This window comes from Ailuropoda melanoleuca, chromosome 6 (assembly GCF_002007445.2).
Source record: "Ailuropoda melanoleuca isolate Jingjing chromosome 6, ASM200744v2, whole genome shotgun sequence".
NCBI lineage: Eukaryota > Metazoa > Chordata > Mammalia > Carnivora > Ursidae > Ailuropoda > Ailuropoda melanoleuca.
Genome location: NC_048223.1, coordinates 113,953,753 through 113,974,866, shown reverse-complemented (window position 1 = coordinate 113,974,866; position 21,114 = coordinate 113,953,753). Strand labels below are relative to the sequence as shown.

At 45.1% G+C, this 21,114-nt stretch overlaps 1 protein-coding gene across 6 annotated transcripts in view; it reads left to right on the top strand.

Annotated features, from left to right (window-relative positions):
- Positions 1-21,114, top strand: part of LOC117802758 (actin-binding LIM protein 1-like) — a 193,520-nt gene that overhangs the window by 165,906 nt on the left and 6,500 nt on the right. For all 6 annotated transcript variants that reach the window (XM_034663327.1, XM_034663324.1, XM_034663323.1 and 3 more), the window contains exons 3-4: positions 1,843-2,026; positions 8,203-8,312. In XM_034663327.1, coding sequence (XP_034519218.1) covers positions 1,843-2,026; positions 8,203-8,312 — 294 coding nt within the window. The remainder of the gene's footprint in view (positions 1-1,842; positions 2,027-8,202; positions 8,313-21,114) is intronic.

Below are 21,114 nucleotides of genomic sequence, written 5' to 3'. Positions count from 1 at the left end.
TTGAAGACATACCCGTGTTTGGAAAAGCAACAAAGTCATCAAAACTGCTGATGTCACTGAGGGGTGACATCCCGGGGAGCCTGCCAAGTTTGACGCAGTATTCAACTTAATTCACACACTGTGTTCTTAGTCACACCCCCAGATACCGTGGTGAGAGGTTCCTGAAGAAGAATCCAAAGTAGTAAAGATGAGGACTCACCCTAAAGTGCTTTGTCAGCTTGTGGGGAAATAAGATATGTTCTCTGAGGTCTTCTGTGACCCCCGCCTCCAGGATAGTATGTGTTGCTGTTGAAGGAATTTGCAGTCCAAGTGCAGCCAGTCCATACCTGAGCTCCCCCGACCCGCAGGGCCTGTCCGTGAAGGACGAAGCAGGTGTGTGCACAGTGGGGGCACTGCCAGGTTGCAGGAGGCAGCAGGTGGTGAACGAGCTGTTTTCCAGGTAATGTGATCGGAGTCATATTTATAGGGTGGTCATTTTCAGGCGTGATGGACTCGGGCCATCATCTTGGGTTACTTGATTATAAATTGCAAAGAAGGAGGTCCTGGCTGTGGAGTGTTGATGTAAACAAAGGCTGATGAATCCACAGTGGAAGGCTTGTTTGTAGGTTCGGTGTCACCTTGAGTATCTCTAATGGCTTGCCGTAGGGAAGACTGCCCGCAGAGGGTGGTAGAGTTGTCAAAGTATTCAGTCGGTGCCTTACTGTGCTTGGCGCCAGATCATCCAGAGGCATTGATGAGTCATGGGAACTAATTAGAGGAACACTGGAGGTGTTCCAGTAGGATTCTTAGGAAAGCAAGTTAGTGGTAGAGCTCACCTTCCCCCTGCCCATGCCTGTTCCAAATGCTTGCAGGAAGAATCAGGAGGAACCCAGGATTCGTTGCCTAAGGCCCTTAGTTGTATAGGAGTCACCCAAGCTTGGGCATTGAAAGGTCAAGACTGGAGGTTCCCAGCTCTGGCTGCTGCTTCCCAGTCCTTTGGCAATGAAAATGCTTTATTCTCAGAGCCTGCCTTAGGCTTTATTTTTGGACAAGTGGCTGTGCCCTCCTCTGGTCTTGTCTGAACACGTAGGCCACACCCAAGCCCCTGACACCCTGGGACCTTTGCACTATCTCCATAATCCACAGCTGCACTGTTTCAAAAGAGATATCACAGTCCAGACACAGCAAGGCATTCCCTTTTGCATGTACTGAGGTCCTGAATGACAGTTTTATCTTGGACACGGTCCCTTTTCTTTCCCCTTTTGTCTGTTCATTTTTATCTCTCCCTATAATATTATAAAGAATTGGCTTATCCTTTTGCTGCCCACAGAGAAAATTAAACATCTGAATTTTTCATAGTCATGGGAAAATATTTCCAGAGCGGGCAAAAAATGGACACTGGACATTTCAGCTACTGCTTCTGGTGTAGTGGGAATTTATTACTCAGCTCAGTAACAGTCTTGGCCCAAAGCAAGCAGTTGTGTGGGCAAGCAGTGGATACCTTTCCTAAATCACACTGGCAGGGATACCTTTGTTCATAATTGAGACAGCACAAGCCAAGGGCATCTTTCCATCAAAGACTGATTATCTCTGAATCTTAGACATACCAAAAAAGTCATTGAGCCCCAGCCAATGAATTTTACTTGTATGAGATAGTGCCTTACTCCCAAAAGGAGGGAAACAGAAGGGGAGGGAGGCAAGCGAGAACTCAAGAGCCCAACAATAAATAGCTCTTTGTACCAGTCCCCTCCCCTAACCCCAAGCCACTGAGATCATGGAGTAAGTTCCCAGCATGCAGTGGAAGGCAGCTGCGGTCCAGCAGCTTAGCGGATGCTGACCAAAGGCGAACTTGTCTTCCCACAGTGTGCGGCTGTGACCTGGCACAAGGGGGCTTCTTCATAAAGAACGGGGAGTATCTCTGCACCCTGGACTACCAGAGGATGTATGGGACACGCTGCCACGGCTGTGGGGAATTCGTGGAAGGAGAGGTGGTGACCGCCCTGGGCAAGACCTATCATCCCAACTGCTTTGCCTGTACCATCTGCAAGTAAGTGGTGCCTTCCCCCAACAGGGAAGCGTTGGGTTCTGCGCTTAAAGCCTGGGATGTAACCTTTTGTCTTGAGTTGCACTGTCTTGAAATATTCTTTTTCTCATGCACCCTTAGATTTTTTTAAAAAAATGTTCCTATTGTTTCATCAGTCTTAGTCAAGAAGTAATTTAGTTGGGAAACTATACATGAGGTCTTCTGCCGAATAATATGACTNCCCCATGGAAGCAGCAAAGACAGGCGATCTCTCAAACATTCTCAGTGCGCTCCACAATCTGTATGAGCTTAAGGATGACCTTGTTGCCACCGATCTTTTTATAAAGGATCTGTGAATTTTTAAACGTACCCCAGGTGATTGAAGGGGGAAATAAAGGCAATTATTGGTAGTCCAAGTGCATTACTTCGTCCCTTCTCATGGCTTGAAGACATACCCGTGTTTGGAAAAGCAACAAAGTCATCAAAACTGCTGATGTCACTGAGGGGTGACATCCCGGGGAGCCTGCCAAGTTTGACGCAGTATTCAACTTAATTCACACACTGTGTTCTTAGTCACACCCCCAGATACCGTGGTGAGAGGTTCCTGAAGAAGAATCCAAAGTAGTAAAGATGAGGACTCACCCTAAAGTGCTTTGTCAGCTTGTGGGGAAATAAGATATGTTCTCTGAGGTCTTCTGTGACCCCCGCCTCCAGGATAGTATGTGTTGCTGTTGAAGGAATTTGCAGTCCAAGTGCAGCCAGTCCATACCTGAGCTCCCCCGACCCGCAGGGCCTGTCCGTGAAGGACGAAGCAGGTGTGTGCACAGTGGGGGCACTGCCAGGTTGCAGGAGGCAGCAGGTGGTGAACGAGCTGTTTTCCAGGTAATGTGATCGGAGTCATATTTATAGGGTGGTCATTTTCAGGCGTGATGGACTCGGGCCATCATCTTGGGTTACTTGATTATAAATTGCAAAGAAGGAGGTCCTGGCTGTGGAGTGTTGATGTAAACAAAGGCTGATGAATCCACAGTGGAAGGCTTGTTTGTAGGTTCGGTGTCACCTTGAGTATCTCTAATGGCTTGCCGTAGGGAAGACTGCCCGCAGAGGGTGGTAGAGTTGTCAAAGTATTCAGTCGGTGCCTTACTGTGCTTGGCGCCAGATCATCCAGAGGCATTGATGAGTCATGGGAACTAATTAGAGGAACACTGGAGGTGTTCCAGTAGGATTCTTAGGAAAGCAAGTTAGTGGTAGAGCTCACCTTCCCCCTGCCCATGCCTGTTCCAAATGCTTGCAGGAAGAATCAGGAGGAACCCAGGATTCGTTGCCTAAGGCCCTTAGTTGTATAGGAGTCACCCAAGCTTGGGCATTGAAAGGTCAAGACTGGAGGTTCCCAGCTCTGGCTGCTGCTTCCCAGTCCTTTGGCAATGAAAATGCTTTATTCTCAGAGCCTGCCTTAGGCTTTATTTTTGGACAAGTGGCTGTGCCCTCCTCTGGTCTTGTCTGAACACGTAGGCCACACCCAAGCCCCTGACACCCTGGGACCTTTGCACTATCTCCATAATCCACAGCTGCACTGTTTCAAAAGAGATATCACAGTCCAGACACAGCAAGGCATTCCCTTTTGCATGTACTGAGGTCCTGAATGACAGTTTTATCTTGGACACGGTCCCTTTTCTTTCCCCTTTTGTCTGTTCATTTTTATCTCTCCCTATAATATTATAAAGAATTGGCTTATCCTTTTGCTGCCCACAGAGAAAATTAAACATCTGAATTTTTCATAGTCATGGGAAAATATTTCCAGAGCGGGCAAAAAATGGACACTGGACATTTCAGCTACTGCTTCTGGTGTAGTGGGAATTTATTACTCAGCTCAGTAACAGTCTTGGCCCAAAGCAAGCAGTTGTGTGGGCAAGCAGTGGATACCTTTCCTAAATCACACTGGCAGGGATACCTTTGTTCATAATTGAGACAGCACAAGCCAAGGGCATCTTTCCATCAAAGACTGATTATCTCTGAATCTTAGACATACCAAAAAAGTCATTGAGCCCCAGCCAATGAATTTTACTTGTATGAGATAGTGCCTTACTCCCAAAAGGAGGGAAACAGAAGGGGAGGGAGGCAAGCGAGAACTCAAGAGCCCAACAATAAATAGCTCTTTGTACCAGTCCCCTCCCCTAACCCCAAGCCACTGAGATCATGGAGTAAGTTCCCAGCATGCAGTGGAAGGCAGCTGCGGTCCAGCAGCTTAGCGGATGCTGACCAAAGGCGAACTTGTCTTCCCACAGTGTGCGGCTGTGACCTGGCACAAGGGGGCTTCTTCATAAAGAACGGGGAGTATCTCTGCACCCTGGACTACCAGAGGATGTATGGGACACGCTGCCACGGCTGTGGGGAATTCGTGGAAGGAGAGGTGGTGACCGCCCTGGGCAAGACCTATCATCCCAACTGCTTTGCCTGTACCATCTGCAAGTAAGTGGTGCCTTCCCCCAACAGGGAAGCGTTGGGTTCTGCGCTTAAAGCCTGGGATGTAACCTTTTGTCTTGAGTTGCACTGTCTTGAAATATTCTTTTTCTCATGCACCCTTAGATTTTTAAAAAAAAAATGTTCCTATTGTTTCATCAGTCTTAGTCAAGAAGTAATTTAGTTGGGAAACTATACATGAGGTCTTCTGCCGAATAATATGACTGATTTTAAGTGGCTTGAAACCAAGTGTCAAAGTAGCTCTGGGTCTTAAAACATTTTGAGCCGTGAAAACCTTAGGAGGAAATGGCATAACTGCTTGGAAAGATAAAGCTTATTTGGAAATATAAAATCATATGTGTGTGTTTAAAAATAGTCTCATTTACTCCATAGCAGAGCTGGGCAAACTCTGCCCCATGGCCCAAATTAGCCCCAATACATGTCTTTGTAAATAAAGTTTTATCGGGACACAGCCATACCCATTTGTTCACATATGGCTGCTTATGGCTGGTGTTGAGCTACCGTGGTGGAGTTGAGCAGTCGTGACAGACACCGTATGATCTGCAAAGTCTGAAAAGAATACAGTCCGAACTCTCAGGGGGAAAAGTTGAGCCACCGCTGCTCTCTAGGCTTCTATCCTCTAGCAAGGTTAAATCTTAACTGCGCAAACCAGCTTGGTTAAAATGATCCGTCAGAGAGAAGAAGGGAAAAGTATGTGAAGTGTGAGTGGGGAAATGTGGTTTCATCATGGCTGTGTTTCGAATGCCACACGTTATAGAATTTAAGATGGCTTCACTTCCCATGACAAGGACACTCACCAGCAAGGCTCAGCTACTTTGCTGATCTGTCCTAATCACGCAGTTCCATTCCTTTTCGTGTGCTGTTTGGCCGTGTGTTCCATTTTGCTGTAGCTGTGTAAAAACGACGGTTCAGAGGAGGTGTTTTGCTTTGTTTTTCAGCATTCATGTTTCTAGGCCAGAGAGCTGTAAACTCTAGAAAGGTAAACTTCATTTTATCTAATTAGCTAACAAGGTAGTGCTCACAGATGAACCATATATAAGATTTAGGTGGAGTATTCATGGTAAAATTATTGTAATAATGTTTCGTAGTTATTAGTCCATTTCCCAATTCTGTCTTTTTCAATCCTAATTTTAAAATGCTGGATTGGATTATTGAGCTGAAACGTTGTCTGTATTTAATCCAAAGTCAGGTTTCCTCTTGACTTCTCCCTTTGCAGGCAGTGGCCCCCTGCCTGCTTAAAAGCCCTTGGCTGGCATTCGAGAGTCCCAAGTTCTAGTCCTGCTTCCTGGACTGTATGAATTAATGTTTCCAAGGCAGTTGTTTCGTCTGTAAGATAGGAGGTTGTGGACTAGATCCCGGTGATTCCCCAAACCAGGACGAGCACTGGACTCCTCCCCTGGGGAAGGTCACTTTACAAATATCTGTTTCTAGCATTTCCCCCAAACTCTCCTGCTGAGCTAGTAGTTTCTAGAGGGCTCCCAAGTACGGGGCTACTCAGCCAGGTTGGAAGGCCCTGGCCCAGATGGACTCTAAGAGCTGTCCTGATCCTGGCCTTGAGAGATCATTGTTTTAAAGTCGGTGGTGAAGGACAAACGTCCGTAGTGATAGTCCTGCCTCCGGACGTTTGGTGCTCACTGTTGCTACGAGCGTGCCATTGCTGCTGCTGCTGACTGTTGATATTCTCCCTGAAGTGGCGGCCTCCTTTATGGGCGAGAAGCTGCGTACTTTAACCGTCTTAGCAATTCTGTGAAGTCAGCCAGGAATTAGTGTCCCAAATTATGAGTGACTCTGAGTCTCGGCATTTAAGGGACTTTCCCCAGGCTCACCCAGCGAGGCTAAGATTTGAACTCAGGTTTCCTGGTTCCAAATCCAGTTCTCTTGATTTCACACATTCACACAAATGGCAGAAGGGAGTGAAGCCATGTGGGCAGAGGACCCAGTGGGCCGAAGGGGGAAAGAACCGAAGAGGGTCATTTGTAAAATCACACGAGCCAAAGTTCAGATGACCCGGCCCCATGTTAAGAACTGGACTCTGGTTTATCCCCTCGTGGACCCAGGTGGGATTCAAGTCTAAACATAGAAGCTTGGCTCAGAGGCAAGAGGGGAGGCTAGGCAGGGGGCACAGTTTGAAGGGGGCTCGTGCTCAGCGCCGTGCACTGAAGGGTCTATGCCTGAGAGTTAGGGCCTCCTTAAATGCTGGGCCCCCGGTGCCTCACTGGCCTCAACCTAGTCCCGCCCTGATCAGAGGCAAAAAGCCTGGCTTGTGCTTCTGGTCCCCTAACGCCCCCTCACAGAGCAGACTGGGGGCTCATTTGGGTTTCATGGATGAAGCAGTAGGCCCACTGGCATCCACCAGAGCACGATTTTTGATTGTCAGAGATAAAGAAGTCCTGCATTGGTGGATCCCCCCTGCACCTGCCTGGGGCCTGGTCTCCTGAGCTGGCCACTCCAGGCAGGTCACTGAACCTCTCTGGGCCTTATCTGAACAATGGAGGGTAACAGAGCACCACGAGAGAAGAGACTGCGTCAGCTCAGCACTTGTAAAAGGAGGGGCGGGGGCAGTAAGAGCTTATAACGCTCCTTCAAGACCAGCACGAAGCACATCTGCGGGGTTGTTTTAAGTCCAGATTTACTGTGTGTGTGTGTGTGTGTGTGTGTTACAGTTTTAAGTCCAGATTTACTACGTGTGTGTGTGTGTGTGTGTGTGTGTGTGTGTTACGGTTAACTCCCAACTATTAGGCAGCCGAAGGGCCACTTAAAGGAGGGATAGCAGCTGTGAAAGTAAAGTTCCTGTCAAGGAGCTGGTGTTTGTTCTCAAGTAATTGCTTCTGACTCAGATGTGTGGGGATGTTTTGCTCGTGCGTTTTGTGTTTCCTAACTGACAGAATCACACATTTGAAAGCTCACGTTAATGAAGAGTATTGGCAAATTGCCAGTTACCAGTAAGCAGGCTTGGAAATTGTCACATGCGTCTTCATTAATGACTTTTATTTTTGAAAAGCTACCTGCCCACTGAACTGGCTGGAGAAGAAACTGGTAACGTACATGCAGAGGCAATATTTTTGCAAACTGTTATTGACGAATAATGCAAAAGGAAACGATCTCTCTGAAATGAAGCTAGTAGTTTTCTTTTTAAGTTTCTAGAAGCTAATCATGTTTAAACAGGTATTTGCGGTACTGTTGTATTTCTCCACCAGGGATTGGATCTCCAGCACTGAAACACCCCGTTCACCCACTCAGATGTCCAGAACAAAGTCTAATTAGGCACAAATACCACATAGGTCTGGGGAAGTGAAGGAGTTAATGCTTGACCTGTAACCAGTTCTCCTGGGGAGGGGCCTTAAGCTTGAATAGGAATTCATGGCATTTAAAATATTTCTTCTTGAAGGATTTTCCATTTGGAAAATGGAAAATTTTCCTGTGTGTACCTGGCTAGGTGAGTTGTTGGAACAATCCCTCCTCTATTGAGTAGAGGTAAATCATTCCATTTTACTGTCGGGTTGCTGGTAGAAGTGCGTTCTCCCTTCTCAAAATGAGGCATGTTTATTTGCTTGGACTGTATCCAGCTGGCTGGCTTGGTTAAGACTGCATTTCAGACATTCTGGCTGGTGCTCCTCAAAGAAATGAGTTGGCACCGGGGGGCAGCAAACAGAAGGAGTAAGGAAAAGAAGTTAAATATTGCTGGAATAACCTTGAGGGCAATGTCTTTCTGTCTCCAGGCGCCCGTTTCCACCTGGAGACCGAGTCACGTTCAATGGGAGAGACTGCCTTTGTCAACTGTGTGCACAGCCAATGTCGTCCAGCCCTAAAGAAGCCTCCTGCTCCAGCAGTAAGTGCCCCAGCCACCCGTTGACATGACTTCCTCGTAGCCAAAGGTAGCTTGGGCAAGTGCCTTCCTTTCTGTGAAGCTGTTCGCTAATGCTGAACACAGTCATGTCTGAGGCATTTGCAATCGTAAAACATGAAGCTTTCGCTAAAACCCGTGCGGTGAGAAGCATCTCCCTTCTTTCAGAAGGACGTAAATAGAATTGGATGTCAAACTGTGCATTTTGAGAGTAAATGAAGGAAAAAGAATGATAAAACTTTATAGGAGACGTGCCCATTCCCTAGTCGTGGTGGTTGAGATGTGCAGACATTTGGTGGTGAAGGGATTGGTAGCTCTGTGTATTAAAAACCGCTCCCCACTGTGCCTAGGGCAACAGCGGTGATTTATACTTACCCTGAATTCTTTATATCTGTTACCCTTAAATATTTATTCACTTGGAGGGTTCCTGACACCTGTTTATTGCACAAGTAATTTGCTGAGCACCTACGATGTGTGATGATGTTCCCACTGGAGATACAGGCGGAAACAGAAATTCAGCACGCTCAGGAAGCGTACTTCCTACAGGAACAGGCAGACCATAAATGCATACACCAAAATACCTAATATCTAAATTAAAGTAGGAAGAAAATGGAGGGTAAAGGGGCTGCATTTATAGGGGACCATCAGGGGCGACCTCTCTCAAAAGGTGACACTTAAGAAGAATGGGGAGAAGATGTGGGAACAAGATAGATGGCATGGGATTTGTAATTCTTTATGAGGAGGTCTTGTCTGACCTGTGGGAATCCAGACAAAACGAACTTGCTCCCCAACCTTCCCCCTGCTAACTTCCCTCATAGTGCCAGTTGCACATTTCTCCTAGTAAATAACATTGGGTAAGTCAGTGAACTTCTAAGTGAGATGCATTCTGATCTCTGGCACCGGACAGTGAAGCTCTATTTCTCTTTCCTTCCTGGGGGCAAAAGGAAGTAGACCAGAGGTTTCCCTTGGTGTCTGTGGATTTTGCCAATCTTTGGGAGATGTGGAACAAATTCCATTAAGCCCCTCCAGTCTCAGTACCTAAGAATGAAATAAGCTGCTTCTGCCCTGGAGGAATTCTGTGCAATCCATAGCAGTGATTCCAAATCCTTTTGTCAAAGAAGAAGAATCCTTATACCGTTTGTTTATTTTTTTTTCTTCAAAAACAATGTCCTGACCAAAGTATTTGCATAGAAATTGGATTTGACCATTGGGAGGAAAGAAGAAAATAGACGTATTAGTGCATCTTATTCAACACGACCAGATCCTTAGCGTGTGAGCTTATGTGCCCTGCTGATAAATCCTAGCAGCCTGGATAGGACAAGAGCTACAAAGCAAGGCCCAGTCCTAGGCCCCCTAGGAGGGTTGCAAATGCTTCATGCTTCTTACGTACCTTGCCCCAAGGAGGTCACTGGGGAGGTCAACTGGGGTGGGAATAGTCACCCCACTGTGTGGGAGGGCCTACTTCAAAAGTACGTTACCAAAAACTTCGGAGGAGTTTTTCAATCTAGTTAAGAAAAAGAGGATTTTGTGAATCCCAGCAAAGAATGACAGCTGCTAATAGAGAATCAAGTCCAGAGGCCTATAAGAGAAATGGCTATGTCCTCAAATTCTGTGGACTCCTTTAGTCCAACTGTCTCTTCTTTTTTTTTTTAAGTAAACTCTACGCCCAACATAGGGCTTGAACTCATGACCCTGAGATCAAGAGTCACGTGCTCTGCTGACAAAGCCAGCCCAGCGCCCCATAACTTTCTTGATAGGTGAGGAGAGTGGGGCCCACGGGCATACCTGCGGCTATAGAAGCTGTCCTGTAAGAAGGCAGGATTAGAGGCAGGGCTTTTGAGTCCTGGTTTTGGGCTCTCTTTTGTTTCATCTCAGACTCTTCATTGTTTGGTTTAAGAAACAGAAGTAGATATTTTTAAAGGCTTCCTGTCCTGTCACCCATGCAATTTGGAAATGGGTTTTCTCCTCACAGCATTACCAAAATGGTTATTCTGATTTTTTGAAAAGATTTTATTTATTTATTTGTCAGCAAGAGAGAGAGAGCACAAGCAGGGGGAGCAGCAGGCAGAGGGAGAAGCAGGCTCCCTGCTGAGCAAGGAGCCTGATGCAGGACTTGATCCCAGGACCCTGGGGTCATGACCCAAGCCGGAGGCAGATGCTTAACTGACAGCCAGCCACTCAGGCGTCCTGGTTATTCCAATTTTTATTAAACATGTTTTTGCTTTATATGACATTCATGTTATGCACTAAGAAATAAAAATTTTAAGTATAAAAATGTATCCTACCCAAATTCATGCTATCTTTAATGCTAGATGTAATAACAATTGTATGTGTGCACATTGTTGGATCAAATCCTATTTTCTCCTTTGCTCTCAATGGATGAAATCTCTTTTCTATGCAACTGCTTTGGTCAGAAGAGTTTTATTTTCAATAAGTACTTGTCTGTTTAGATCAGTACTCAAATAATGTTTATGGGGTATGGGGGGTATTAAAAAGGAGCTCTTATATGTGGATACACACATGCAAAATACCCAAGCTGGGCAGACACACGAAGACTAGAGCAAGGGAAATCTCAGCAAGTTGCCGAAATTCACTTGAGCATAATTAGAAGACACTTGGTTGTTTATAATTCTGTAAGAATTGCCTTATACATGAAAACTATCCTGATGTGACTTTAATTCTCATTTTAAAAACATCTGAAAATTAGCAAATCGCCCTAAATCAAAGTGAAAAATGAAATGCCTCTTTGATACTGTTCACAGAGTCAGTGAAACCTATCAGAGAGTCAAGGTCCTCTTTTTCCTTCAGAATGTTCTTTCAAAAACAGATTTGCTCTTCTGAACTGCAATTTTATTTCACGCTCGGTGGCCAGTTTCCCTTCTTCCCTGCCCAGGAGGTGAAAGACAGTGTGAGAAGAAGAGAAGTGCAGGGTGGTCAACAGATCTAAGTCAATGATGTGATGAGAATTCACACAAAACAGTGTCTGCTTGAGCTTCCTGGATAGAGGTGTGGTTTCTACTGCAACTCGTCTGTACTGCTGTGGTTTAGAGAGGACTCCCAGGGGCGTGCCTGTGATGTCATGGTGCTTCCTTCCACCTTACAATCATTCCTTTAACCTTTATATTTATTTTGTCTTCCTCATTAAGCACTCCTATAGTACTCACTGTGGATCGGGTCCTGTAAAACTGGTCCACGAATTTTAACTCATTTAATTCACAGAACCACCCACTACATTGGTACCAAAAATATCCCCTTCTCACAGAAGGAGAAACAAAGGGCCATAGAGGTTAATTTGCCCAAGATGACACAGATGGTGAGCAGTGGAGCTGAGTTACAGACCCAGGCTGTCTGGCTCCAGATGCCATACTGGTGTCCCTGATGTCTGTTTCACAAGGTGGGGCGTCACTCTCTGCAGAGCCTCAAGCCATGGCCTGACTTGTCTGCACATTTCCCCGAGTGTCCTGCTTCCAAGGGCTGTGCACTTGCTACACCACAGCTGCCTTCCTTTTGTCGCCAGGTTTGGTGAATGGAAACCGTGAGGAAGTTGTTCCTAGAAACTGCTTCAGTTAAAGATGATCGCCCCTGAATTAGTTTAAACTCCTGCTGCATCCAGTCTGAAGCAATTTGAATTCAATAAGCGATAAACCTTCTGTAACATGGAAATAATAGTAAAAATTACCTCAAAGGATTGTGATGAACATTAATTGTTTTTAGTATTAAAAAAAAAATCTGCCTATGTCCAGCTGATCCATACTTTAAAAATAAAAATTGACATCCAGAAGACTTTAAGTCCAGCCAGAAGGTTACGGGCACTCCTCTAACGCTCAGTTCTCCAGTCTTTGCCAGCAGTTAAGGCACTGGATTCCCATGGGATAAGGAGCCGTGTGAGGGGGAAATGTGAGTGTGGCAACCTAGAGCGTAGGGAATCGGGGTTTGGATTGCCGTTTCCTGCACGGCTCCTGTCTATTTCAGGCACCTGAGCAGGAGTGGGCTGCTGTCTACAATTACCCTTTCCATTTCAAAGGGTGTCTGACTAGTGTCTGATTGCCTGTGGGTTTGGTAGATTGACACCATGGCCACCCACACACAAATACATCCAAACCCATCTTCCCCCTCTCCCCGCCCCCTGCACAGCATTGTCATTACTTCAACGGCAGTTGGAACTCCTACAGGTATCAGGGCAAATGCTCGACTTGGCCTGAATTTAAATCATTTCAGATAAAGAATCATATGCATGCTTTCAAAGGGGAGGAAGAACTTTTCCATTATTTTACGTTTCTTTTTATAGTTGCAAGATGATTTTTATTTTATCTTTATATTCTCTCCCAAAAAAAATCATCTGCAGGTTGAGTGGGATTTGTCTGCTGAGACACCTGGCGGCGGGTGGGGTGCTGATGATCTGACGCTGGCGTCTGACTGCCCGGGTCAGGCTCTAGCTCTGCCAGTTGCTGTTATTCTCTTTACCTTTCCAGCCTCCACTGCCTTATCCATAAAATGGGATGGTAGTAATTTCCCTTGTAGGATTAAATGAGTACATATATGGAAGTGCTGTATACTTATAAAAAATAACTTACTATTCAGGCATTAATTTTTGAGCGTTTATGTAAGACCATCACTATTTCTCGTGTCTCTGCTTTTTTCACGCTGCTGTTCATGACAGCTGTCTTTATCTGCTCCTTTGATGTTTTCCACTGGTATAAAAACCAATGAAGGCAGAACACATCCACACGTTATAGCCCATGGATTATTGAGTGTGACTCTCACAGTGATGGGCTTTATGGCAGGGCCTCCAACACCAGATCTATTCTTCCTTGTTCAGACTCTTTTTTCCTATAGGAGAGGATATGTGGGTTTTGGACAGTCTGTGGCCGGTTCTGATCCCACTTCCACCACGCACAGGCTGTGTGGCCTCAAGAACTCAACCTCTGCCTCCATTTCTTTGCCTACAGAATGGGAAACAATAATAGTTCATTTTTCAATGGGTTGTTGCAGGGATTTGTATTAGTAACGTGTTTGAAAGACTCGTGATTTCTAATAAGCTCATCTGCACATTAACCATTATTCTTTATGGAAGTTACAAGACTAGAACTTGAGCTTAGAGATATTTAGAACCAGAAAGGAACAAAAGAAGAAGGCATCGCATAATGCTTAAGAAGATGGCCTCTGCATGTCAGAAAGCCTGGGTCAGAATCCTTATCTTCCCTCTTCCTAGCCAGGGAGCCTCGTGCAAGTTATTTGATGTTTTAGAATCTTACTGCCCTCATCTAAAAATTGGAGAACAATTACTTCTAAGGGTTGTTGTGAGAGGTGGATGAGACACTGCAAGAGAGGACTGTCTAAATGCGAAGAGGGCTCTTGGAAAAGTGGTGCAGGGGAAACATGAATAAACCAAAGGCCTTGTTGTTCTGTGTCCTGAGACATGAACCTGGAGAGAGAGAGTGATGGGGCCAGGGCTCGGGAGGCCTTGAAGAGTTTGGCAACATGGAGCTCCTGAGGATAGCAAGCTAGAGGATGACCAGATGAAAGCCATGTTCTAGAAAGATTAAGGTGGTAATAGTGGTAGTGCTATGCAAAATCAGTGATTTGGGATCAGAGATCAGGGTTGGGGAGATCATCGATTGTGGGCAGAGGTAATAGCAGAGAGAAAAGATGAAGAATGTGAACGTCCAAGAAAGACTATAGGTTGTTATTCATTCATTCATTCATTCCACCAACATTTCTTTGAGTAACATTGATGTTCTAGCCACCAGCCAAATTCTTTATTATACGGTTAACATAATATATTACTGCGATTCAGTTGTCACAACTGAGAAACCAACAGTTGGTATGTAACCTATTGCATTTTAGTTGTTTAGATGTGTGCCTACCTCTACCACCAAGATACCTCATTACTGTAAGGACCCTATTTTCTCTTTCACGAGGTCTAGCACAGAAAGGCCTACGTCAGCATTCTGGAAATTGAATCCAAGCCATCTCTTTTTCTAAATGGGTTCATAACAATCTTCTCTTTTTAATGGGTGTAGGTGTTCACTGTAACATAATACAAGTATGACAGAAAAGTTCAAAGAAGGAGATAAAAATCACCTGAAATTTCATCACCAAGAGAGCATCTCTATGAACATTTTGGTGAACATTTTCTGGATTTTGCTAAGTGCTATAGATGTGTACAACTTTACATAAATTCTTCCCATAGCATTTTGTTCACTTCTTTTCAAAAATCATTTATGGTTTTGAGTGTCGCACAAAAGACTGAAAGCCTTGAATTTGCTTGGGCCCCCTGGCAACAGGGCCCGTGCACAGGTCTCTTGGCCAGAGGTGTGCTTTGCATTTCTATTAAGGCAATTACTACCCTATACTTGTGCTAGTTTCTGCATGCTTATCTCTCCTGCCAGACTATGAGCTACTTAATAACAAGGACAGTATATATAATTTTTGGTCCTTATGAATCTCACTGTGCACATAGCAAGTACATGGATGTTCATTTAGCAAGTGAATTAATGCCACCCCTGGAGGGCCTTTGAGGGACTAAATCTCAGCTCCCAGCTCCAGAGTGTTAAGTTCCGACTACTGTTGGAATGAACGAGTGAAGAATAGGAGGGAAGATGGCCGTTGTGGTTTTGTGAAATCACGCAGGCACGGATCAGGTGCACGGGTGGTAAGGGGATGGGCATGTTTAAAATCCCCTTTATTTTCTTATTTCCCAGGTTTCTCCCTTATTTAATAAAAGGAGAAGCAGTTATTACTTCAGATAAATCTGTTGATGACAGTATCACAAATTGGTGTTTCGTTTTAAAGATTTTATTTATTTATTTGACAGAGCAGCAGAGGGAGAGGGAGAAGCAGACTCCCCACGGAGCAGGGAGCCTGATGTGGGACTTGATCCCAGGACCCCGGGATCATGACCTGAGCCGAAGGCAGGCACTTAACCGACTGAGCCACGCAGGCGCCCCATGTTTTGTTTTGTGTTGAGTAGAAGTGCCAAGGAAGGTATTTCCCCAACTTGCAGCAGTGAGGCTGGAGGGAGGGCTCACCCTCTGGGCATCTCAAGTGTGAGCCCCTGGCCTGGAGGGGCAGGGGTCTAACCTGGTGGGTCAGCTTCATACTGTGGAGCCGGCTGTGGAGTAGGGCGTTGAGAGAGTTTGGAATGTTTATAGTAACCAGGGCATTATTGCAGAGGAACATTGATATTGAGATTTTTTTCAGACTGAAATCCATAACAATTACAAGTCAGACATAAAGATCCCTGAGTGACACGTCTTTTCACTTAACCAGAGACTTTATCGTCTCCATTGTAAGAAAGGAAGAAGAGTTTCTGCTTTAATAGGGAATGGATATGATTTATGGGGAAGAAAGTACAAGTGAATAGAAAAAGTACCTGAGAGAATGGAAAGTTAATGACATTTCGTTATTTGCTTTATTTCCCTAGACATGCCTCTTACATAATAAGACCCACACCTTCTAACAACATATCCGTAAAACTGGGATTTTAGTGATTGGACCAGCATTCCTCAGTTGAATTTTAGTTTTTCAGTAGCAGTAAAAATCTATGTATATCAAGAGTTGTATGGCCCTATAGATTGTCCCAGAAGAATATCTGAAAAACTGCTATCGCTTGTAGTACTTGTCTCCAGCAGGGGAGAAGGAAATTACTTTTACTATATGAAAAAAATTTCAACTGTGTATATATGAATTACCTATTTAAAATAAAAGTAGATTAAAAATAAAATAATGTGGGGTGCCTGGGTGGCTCGGTCGGTTAAGCTTCTGCCTTCGGATCGGGTCATGATCCCAGAGTCCTGGGATCGAGCCCCACATCGGGCTCCCTGCTCGGTGGGGAGCCTGCTTCTCTCTCTCCCTCTGCCTGCAGCTCCCCCTGCTTGTGCTCTGTCTCTGTCAAATAAACAAAATCTTTAAAAATAAATTAAAATAAAATAATGCTAATTTTACAAAATAAAATCAAAGGCTTATTCCAGACTAAAGTCTCAGTGCACTTTGCCCTTTCTGTGACCTTCAGTGTGTCCATATTAAGTGGTTAGTCACATGATCAAAGTCCTGAAATGGACATTCTGCCCCTTCTCTTCTTCGTCCTGTCTCTGGAAGGGAGTAAATGAGCTGATGTCTGCTAATGAGCATAGAACCTGAGAAACTGACGTCGAGCTCAAGTGTGATTTCCCCTTTGGCAAGAGCTCGTGTATGCTGAGTGACCACAGCCAGTTAAAGATTTATCATACAGCTCCTCACCAGGTTAAAGTTTACTGCTAAATTAGGGAAACCAGTACAAGAACATTAACCCTTCTTGGTACAGTTTTTCACTGAAGTGCAGTTCACAGAACAAAACGAACCATTTTAATGTGAACAGTCTAGTACATTCACAGAGTTGTACAACCACAACCTCTGTCGAGTTCCAAAATGTTTTCATCACCCTGAAAGAAAACCCTATATCCATAAACCAGCTACTCCCTATTCCCTCCTCCCAGCCCCTGACAACTACCAATCTACTCTCCATTTCTGTATGTTTACGGATTCTGAATATTTCTTGTAAATGGAATACGTAAGCGGCCCTTTGTTTCTGTCTCTCCCACTTGGCACAATATTTTCAAGGTTTACACAGGTCGTAGCATGTATCAGTACTTCATTACCTTTTGTGGCTGAATGATATTCCACCATGTGGCTAGCACATGATTCGTTAATCCGTTCATCTGTGAATGAACCTTTAGGTCATGTCCCTCTTTGGGCTGTTAGGAATAATGCTGCTCTGCACACGCATGGACGAGTATTGGTTTGAGTCCCTGTTTTTAATTCATTTGGGTCCTGGCATGATTTTAAGAGGGGTTTGCTAAGGACTATCCCAAATCCCAAAAGCAGGGGCTACCGATTTTCTGAATCTCCCCCAGAAACTGCTGGCTGCTGTCCACTGATGTTCACAGCGTGGCAGGCTGTGGTGTGGGAGCCATGGAGTAGCCCCAGGTAGCCGCCTTCATCCGGGGCACCTTGTCTGTTCCCTCTCCTGCTCCTCCTTCCTTCCTCTTTTCTGCCTGTTTTCCTCTTCCATTTCTGGCCATAACTTGAGCGGAGAACTACTTAGTCCTGCTGGTAGAAGTCTGACCCCCCAGTTTTCTCCACCTTGTCCAGCAGCGTAACCACAGTGCTGAGGACTCAGGCTTCCAACTTGTTGTGTTTTCCTGCACAAATACGTATCACAGGTGCCCTTTTGAGAGATGGCTCAGGGATCCAGCAGTGTTTACGGGGCATGTCTGGATTATACACTGTAAGCAGAAAGAACTGCTCCAAGCCCACAGAGACGTGCAGGTGGAGGCCTGCGCTAGGGGCGTAGTCATTCACGCTATCCTGGGGGAGGCCCCGTGGCAAGGATGCCCAGTCCACTGGGGCTATGGCCTGAACGCCTTGCCCATGCAGGCTGGAAATCAGTCTCCTTGAGGCTGCCATGTGACCGTAGCCTTTTCCAAGAGCATCCCATGATCGGGCAGTGTTTGGCTTTGTTTCCATGACTCCCCAACTTCCTCTTGCTGTCCTGGTGGCATTTTCAGTCAAAAGGGAATCCTACTTTTGATCTCCAGTGAATCCCTGTGACATGTGCTTCATCAGAAATGATACTGAGCAACGAGTGAAGCAAATTCACTGACAGTGCAGGGGAAGGGCCCCCAAACCAGTGGACCTTTGGGCCTGTCCCCCACCCGCTGGGCTTTTGCAATTGTTAGTTGGGAATCTGGCAGTTGTGATTGTACTTATTCGGATGGTAGTTTATTCCATGAATGTAGCCCGCCTCCATTTTTTAGTTATGGTTCTAGAAACATGCACGTGAACACACATGCACATACACACACGTCTACACACATACACAGAGTTCTCCTTGATAGGACCTTAAACCTGAAAATGAGCGCAAATGACAAAATAGTGCCAGTGGGTTTTGCTAGTATTTTTTATTTCCCATCAAAGAATCTCATCACTGTCTCTAGGAAATAAGAAAAATGTTATAATTTTTATTTATTATATATTTGAGAGAGAGCAGGGGAAGGAGCCAAGGGAAAAGGACAAGCAGACTCCGTGTTGAGCGTGGAGCCCAGTGCAGGGCTTGATCCCACGACCCTGAGATCATGACCTGAGCTGAAATCAAGAGTCCGACACTGAACCGACTGAGCCACCCAGGCGCCCCAGTGTGTCTTAATTTTTATTTGTAGTTCAGAGAATGGAAGAGTAGCTGTCCGGGAGATTCTTGTGCAAGGCAGTGGACATTGCCTTCCAGCGGATGTTAATGTTCCCAACTTCTAATCAGTTTTCAAAATCCTTTCCAGAGTACACGTTCTCTTCCATAAATGCATAGTCTCCAGTATCTGGCATCCCCATGTATATAGGGCTCCCATATCACTCACCGTGCTGCAGGCAGGTCATGGGAGACTGCATGGGAACTAAGGCCCGTTGGAACCAGTATCGAGTCCAGTGCTGAGTGCTGTGGTCTGTTTATGGGCCATTCAAAGCCATCATCCAAAGACAACCAGCAGAGATTCTCAGACTCTCCATTCTAATGCTTTTGGGGTGCAGGTCTGGGTTGGTACCAAGTTCATGACAGACTGTCTTCTGTTTCTTTGATGTTTATCATCCTGCCTTGCAGCATTAGCCACGAGGGGAATTCCTGCTTAGTGATTTCATAGTCAGTTAATGGAGAGGAAAGGCAAACAATCTGGCTCCTTTTAATTCTCCATTCAGATCCTGGTCATGAATATGGGAAAAATACACACACAATACTAGTTGCAGGAGAGTCTAGCTTCTTGACCTTTAGCATTCATAATAACTCTGAACAGAATTCTGTGAGTACTGGTTTAGGGATTAGAATTGGACATTTCAAATGCGTATATGGTCTATATTTATAAAAATTATGAGCAACGTAACTGAAATTCTTTAAGTATATATGATACACAGTTTAAAAGAAGGAAAGATAGGATTTGGAGGACTTGGAAAAAGGCTTGCTGCCAGGCCTGCCTTCCACTTTCCTGGTGAAGGCTGATAATCTGTTGCTATTATGGCCCGTGAAAACTTGTTTGTTGCACAGTATTGTTTTCCAAAGACAACAAGAACCTTCACTTAAAATAGCAGGTCCAAGTCTGCCCTGGCTTGTGATGTTTCCATTGTGGCCATCGAGACAGCAAAGGGAGCAGCTGACCTAGGCAGGGACATGAGCTATTATGGAAAAGTCTGGTTCAAGGTTACCCATTTAAACAGCACATAACCTTTGAAAAGAATTCATTTTTAGTGATTTGAGATGTGAATTACTTATAGCCCCGAGACCCCCTTTTGCCATGGAGTGGCGAGTACATTGTACCTGCATGAACATTCTCACTCCCCCCACCACCCCCAACAGTATTTATCTTGTGACCTCATATTGCTTTTTGGCTAATGGCAGCCTAGAATTTCAGAAGTCAGAAAGTGCTTTTTAAAACTAATTCTTGGGGCGCCTGGGTGGCACAGCGGTTAACCGTCTGCCTTCGGCTCAGGGCGTGATCCCAGCATTGTGGGATCGAGCCCCACATCAGGCTCCTCCGCTATGAGCCTGCTTCTTCCTCTCCCACTCCCCCTGCTTGTGTTCCCTCTCTCGCTGGCTGTCTCTATCTCTGTCAAATAAATAAATAAAATCTTTAAAAAAAAAACAAAACAAAAAAACCTAATTCTTGAGAAGTGCTTAGCCAAGCACGTTTGCAGTTTCACGTTGTGTTTTGGTCCTTCTCTAGCCTTTTCAATGGTGACCCCTCACCTGTGCTATTTGCCATGACATGCTAAACAAGAACTTGGTGACTTGGCTTTAAATTAAAACAAAAACAAAAACAAAAAAACTGGAGTGTGGACAGTCAATATTTGTCAACTCATAGAGGTCTGGTTTGGAAACTGACCACACTAAACAGCACAGATGATGAAAGGGAGTCAACATTCAACCATATCCCCTTGTTAGACTGATAGTCCTGTCACTACTAAGTATGATGTGGCCTTCTGGTCAAGGAAAGGTTTTCAAATACCCAAATCCTTTATATCTTAAAGACATTAAAACTCTAGGCCAACTCTTATTTAAAAAAATAATAACATAAGGAGAATCTAGATTTTTTTTTAAAGATTTTATTTATTTATTTGACAGAGATACAGACAGCCAGCGAGAGAGGGAACACAAGCAGGGGGAGTGGGAGAGGAAGAAGCAGGCTCATAGCGGAGGAGCCTGATGTGGGGCTCGATCCCATAACGCTGGGATCACGCCCTGAGCCGAAGGCAGACGCTTAACAACTGCGCCACCCAGGCGCCCCTAGATTTTTTTTTTTAATCTATGGGTTACAAACTGAAGGGCCTATGGAAAAGGCCAGGCTCATCACCTGAGTGCATAGGTCGGTCCAAAAGTGGCAACAGGTAGCAACTGACATTTAGATTCTGTGGAGGCATGGGAGCCTCAGTGAACTGGAAATATCTGTCCTGCATGAAGTGGGCAACCACCCTGTGCCTCCAAACTGTTATTCCCATGAGGGAATCCACGTGTCCAAGGCTGAGCTGACATGGGTTGAAGGCTTGTGTCAAAGGCAGCTTGTTAACCTGAGAGAATCACCTCATTCTCGTCTTGTGTCCTTTCTTCCCCTCTTGTTTGGATAGAACAGCTATTCTCCTGCATTCTGCCTTCACCATTTTATCCCACAGATAATGAGAAATCCATGTCCTGTAGGAAGAGTTGAATGCCAAGATCCGGCATCATTAAATTCAGGATCTCAAGTGAGCTGAACTCTGGAACTTAAATTTG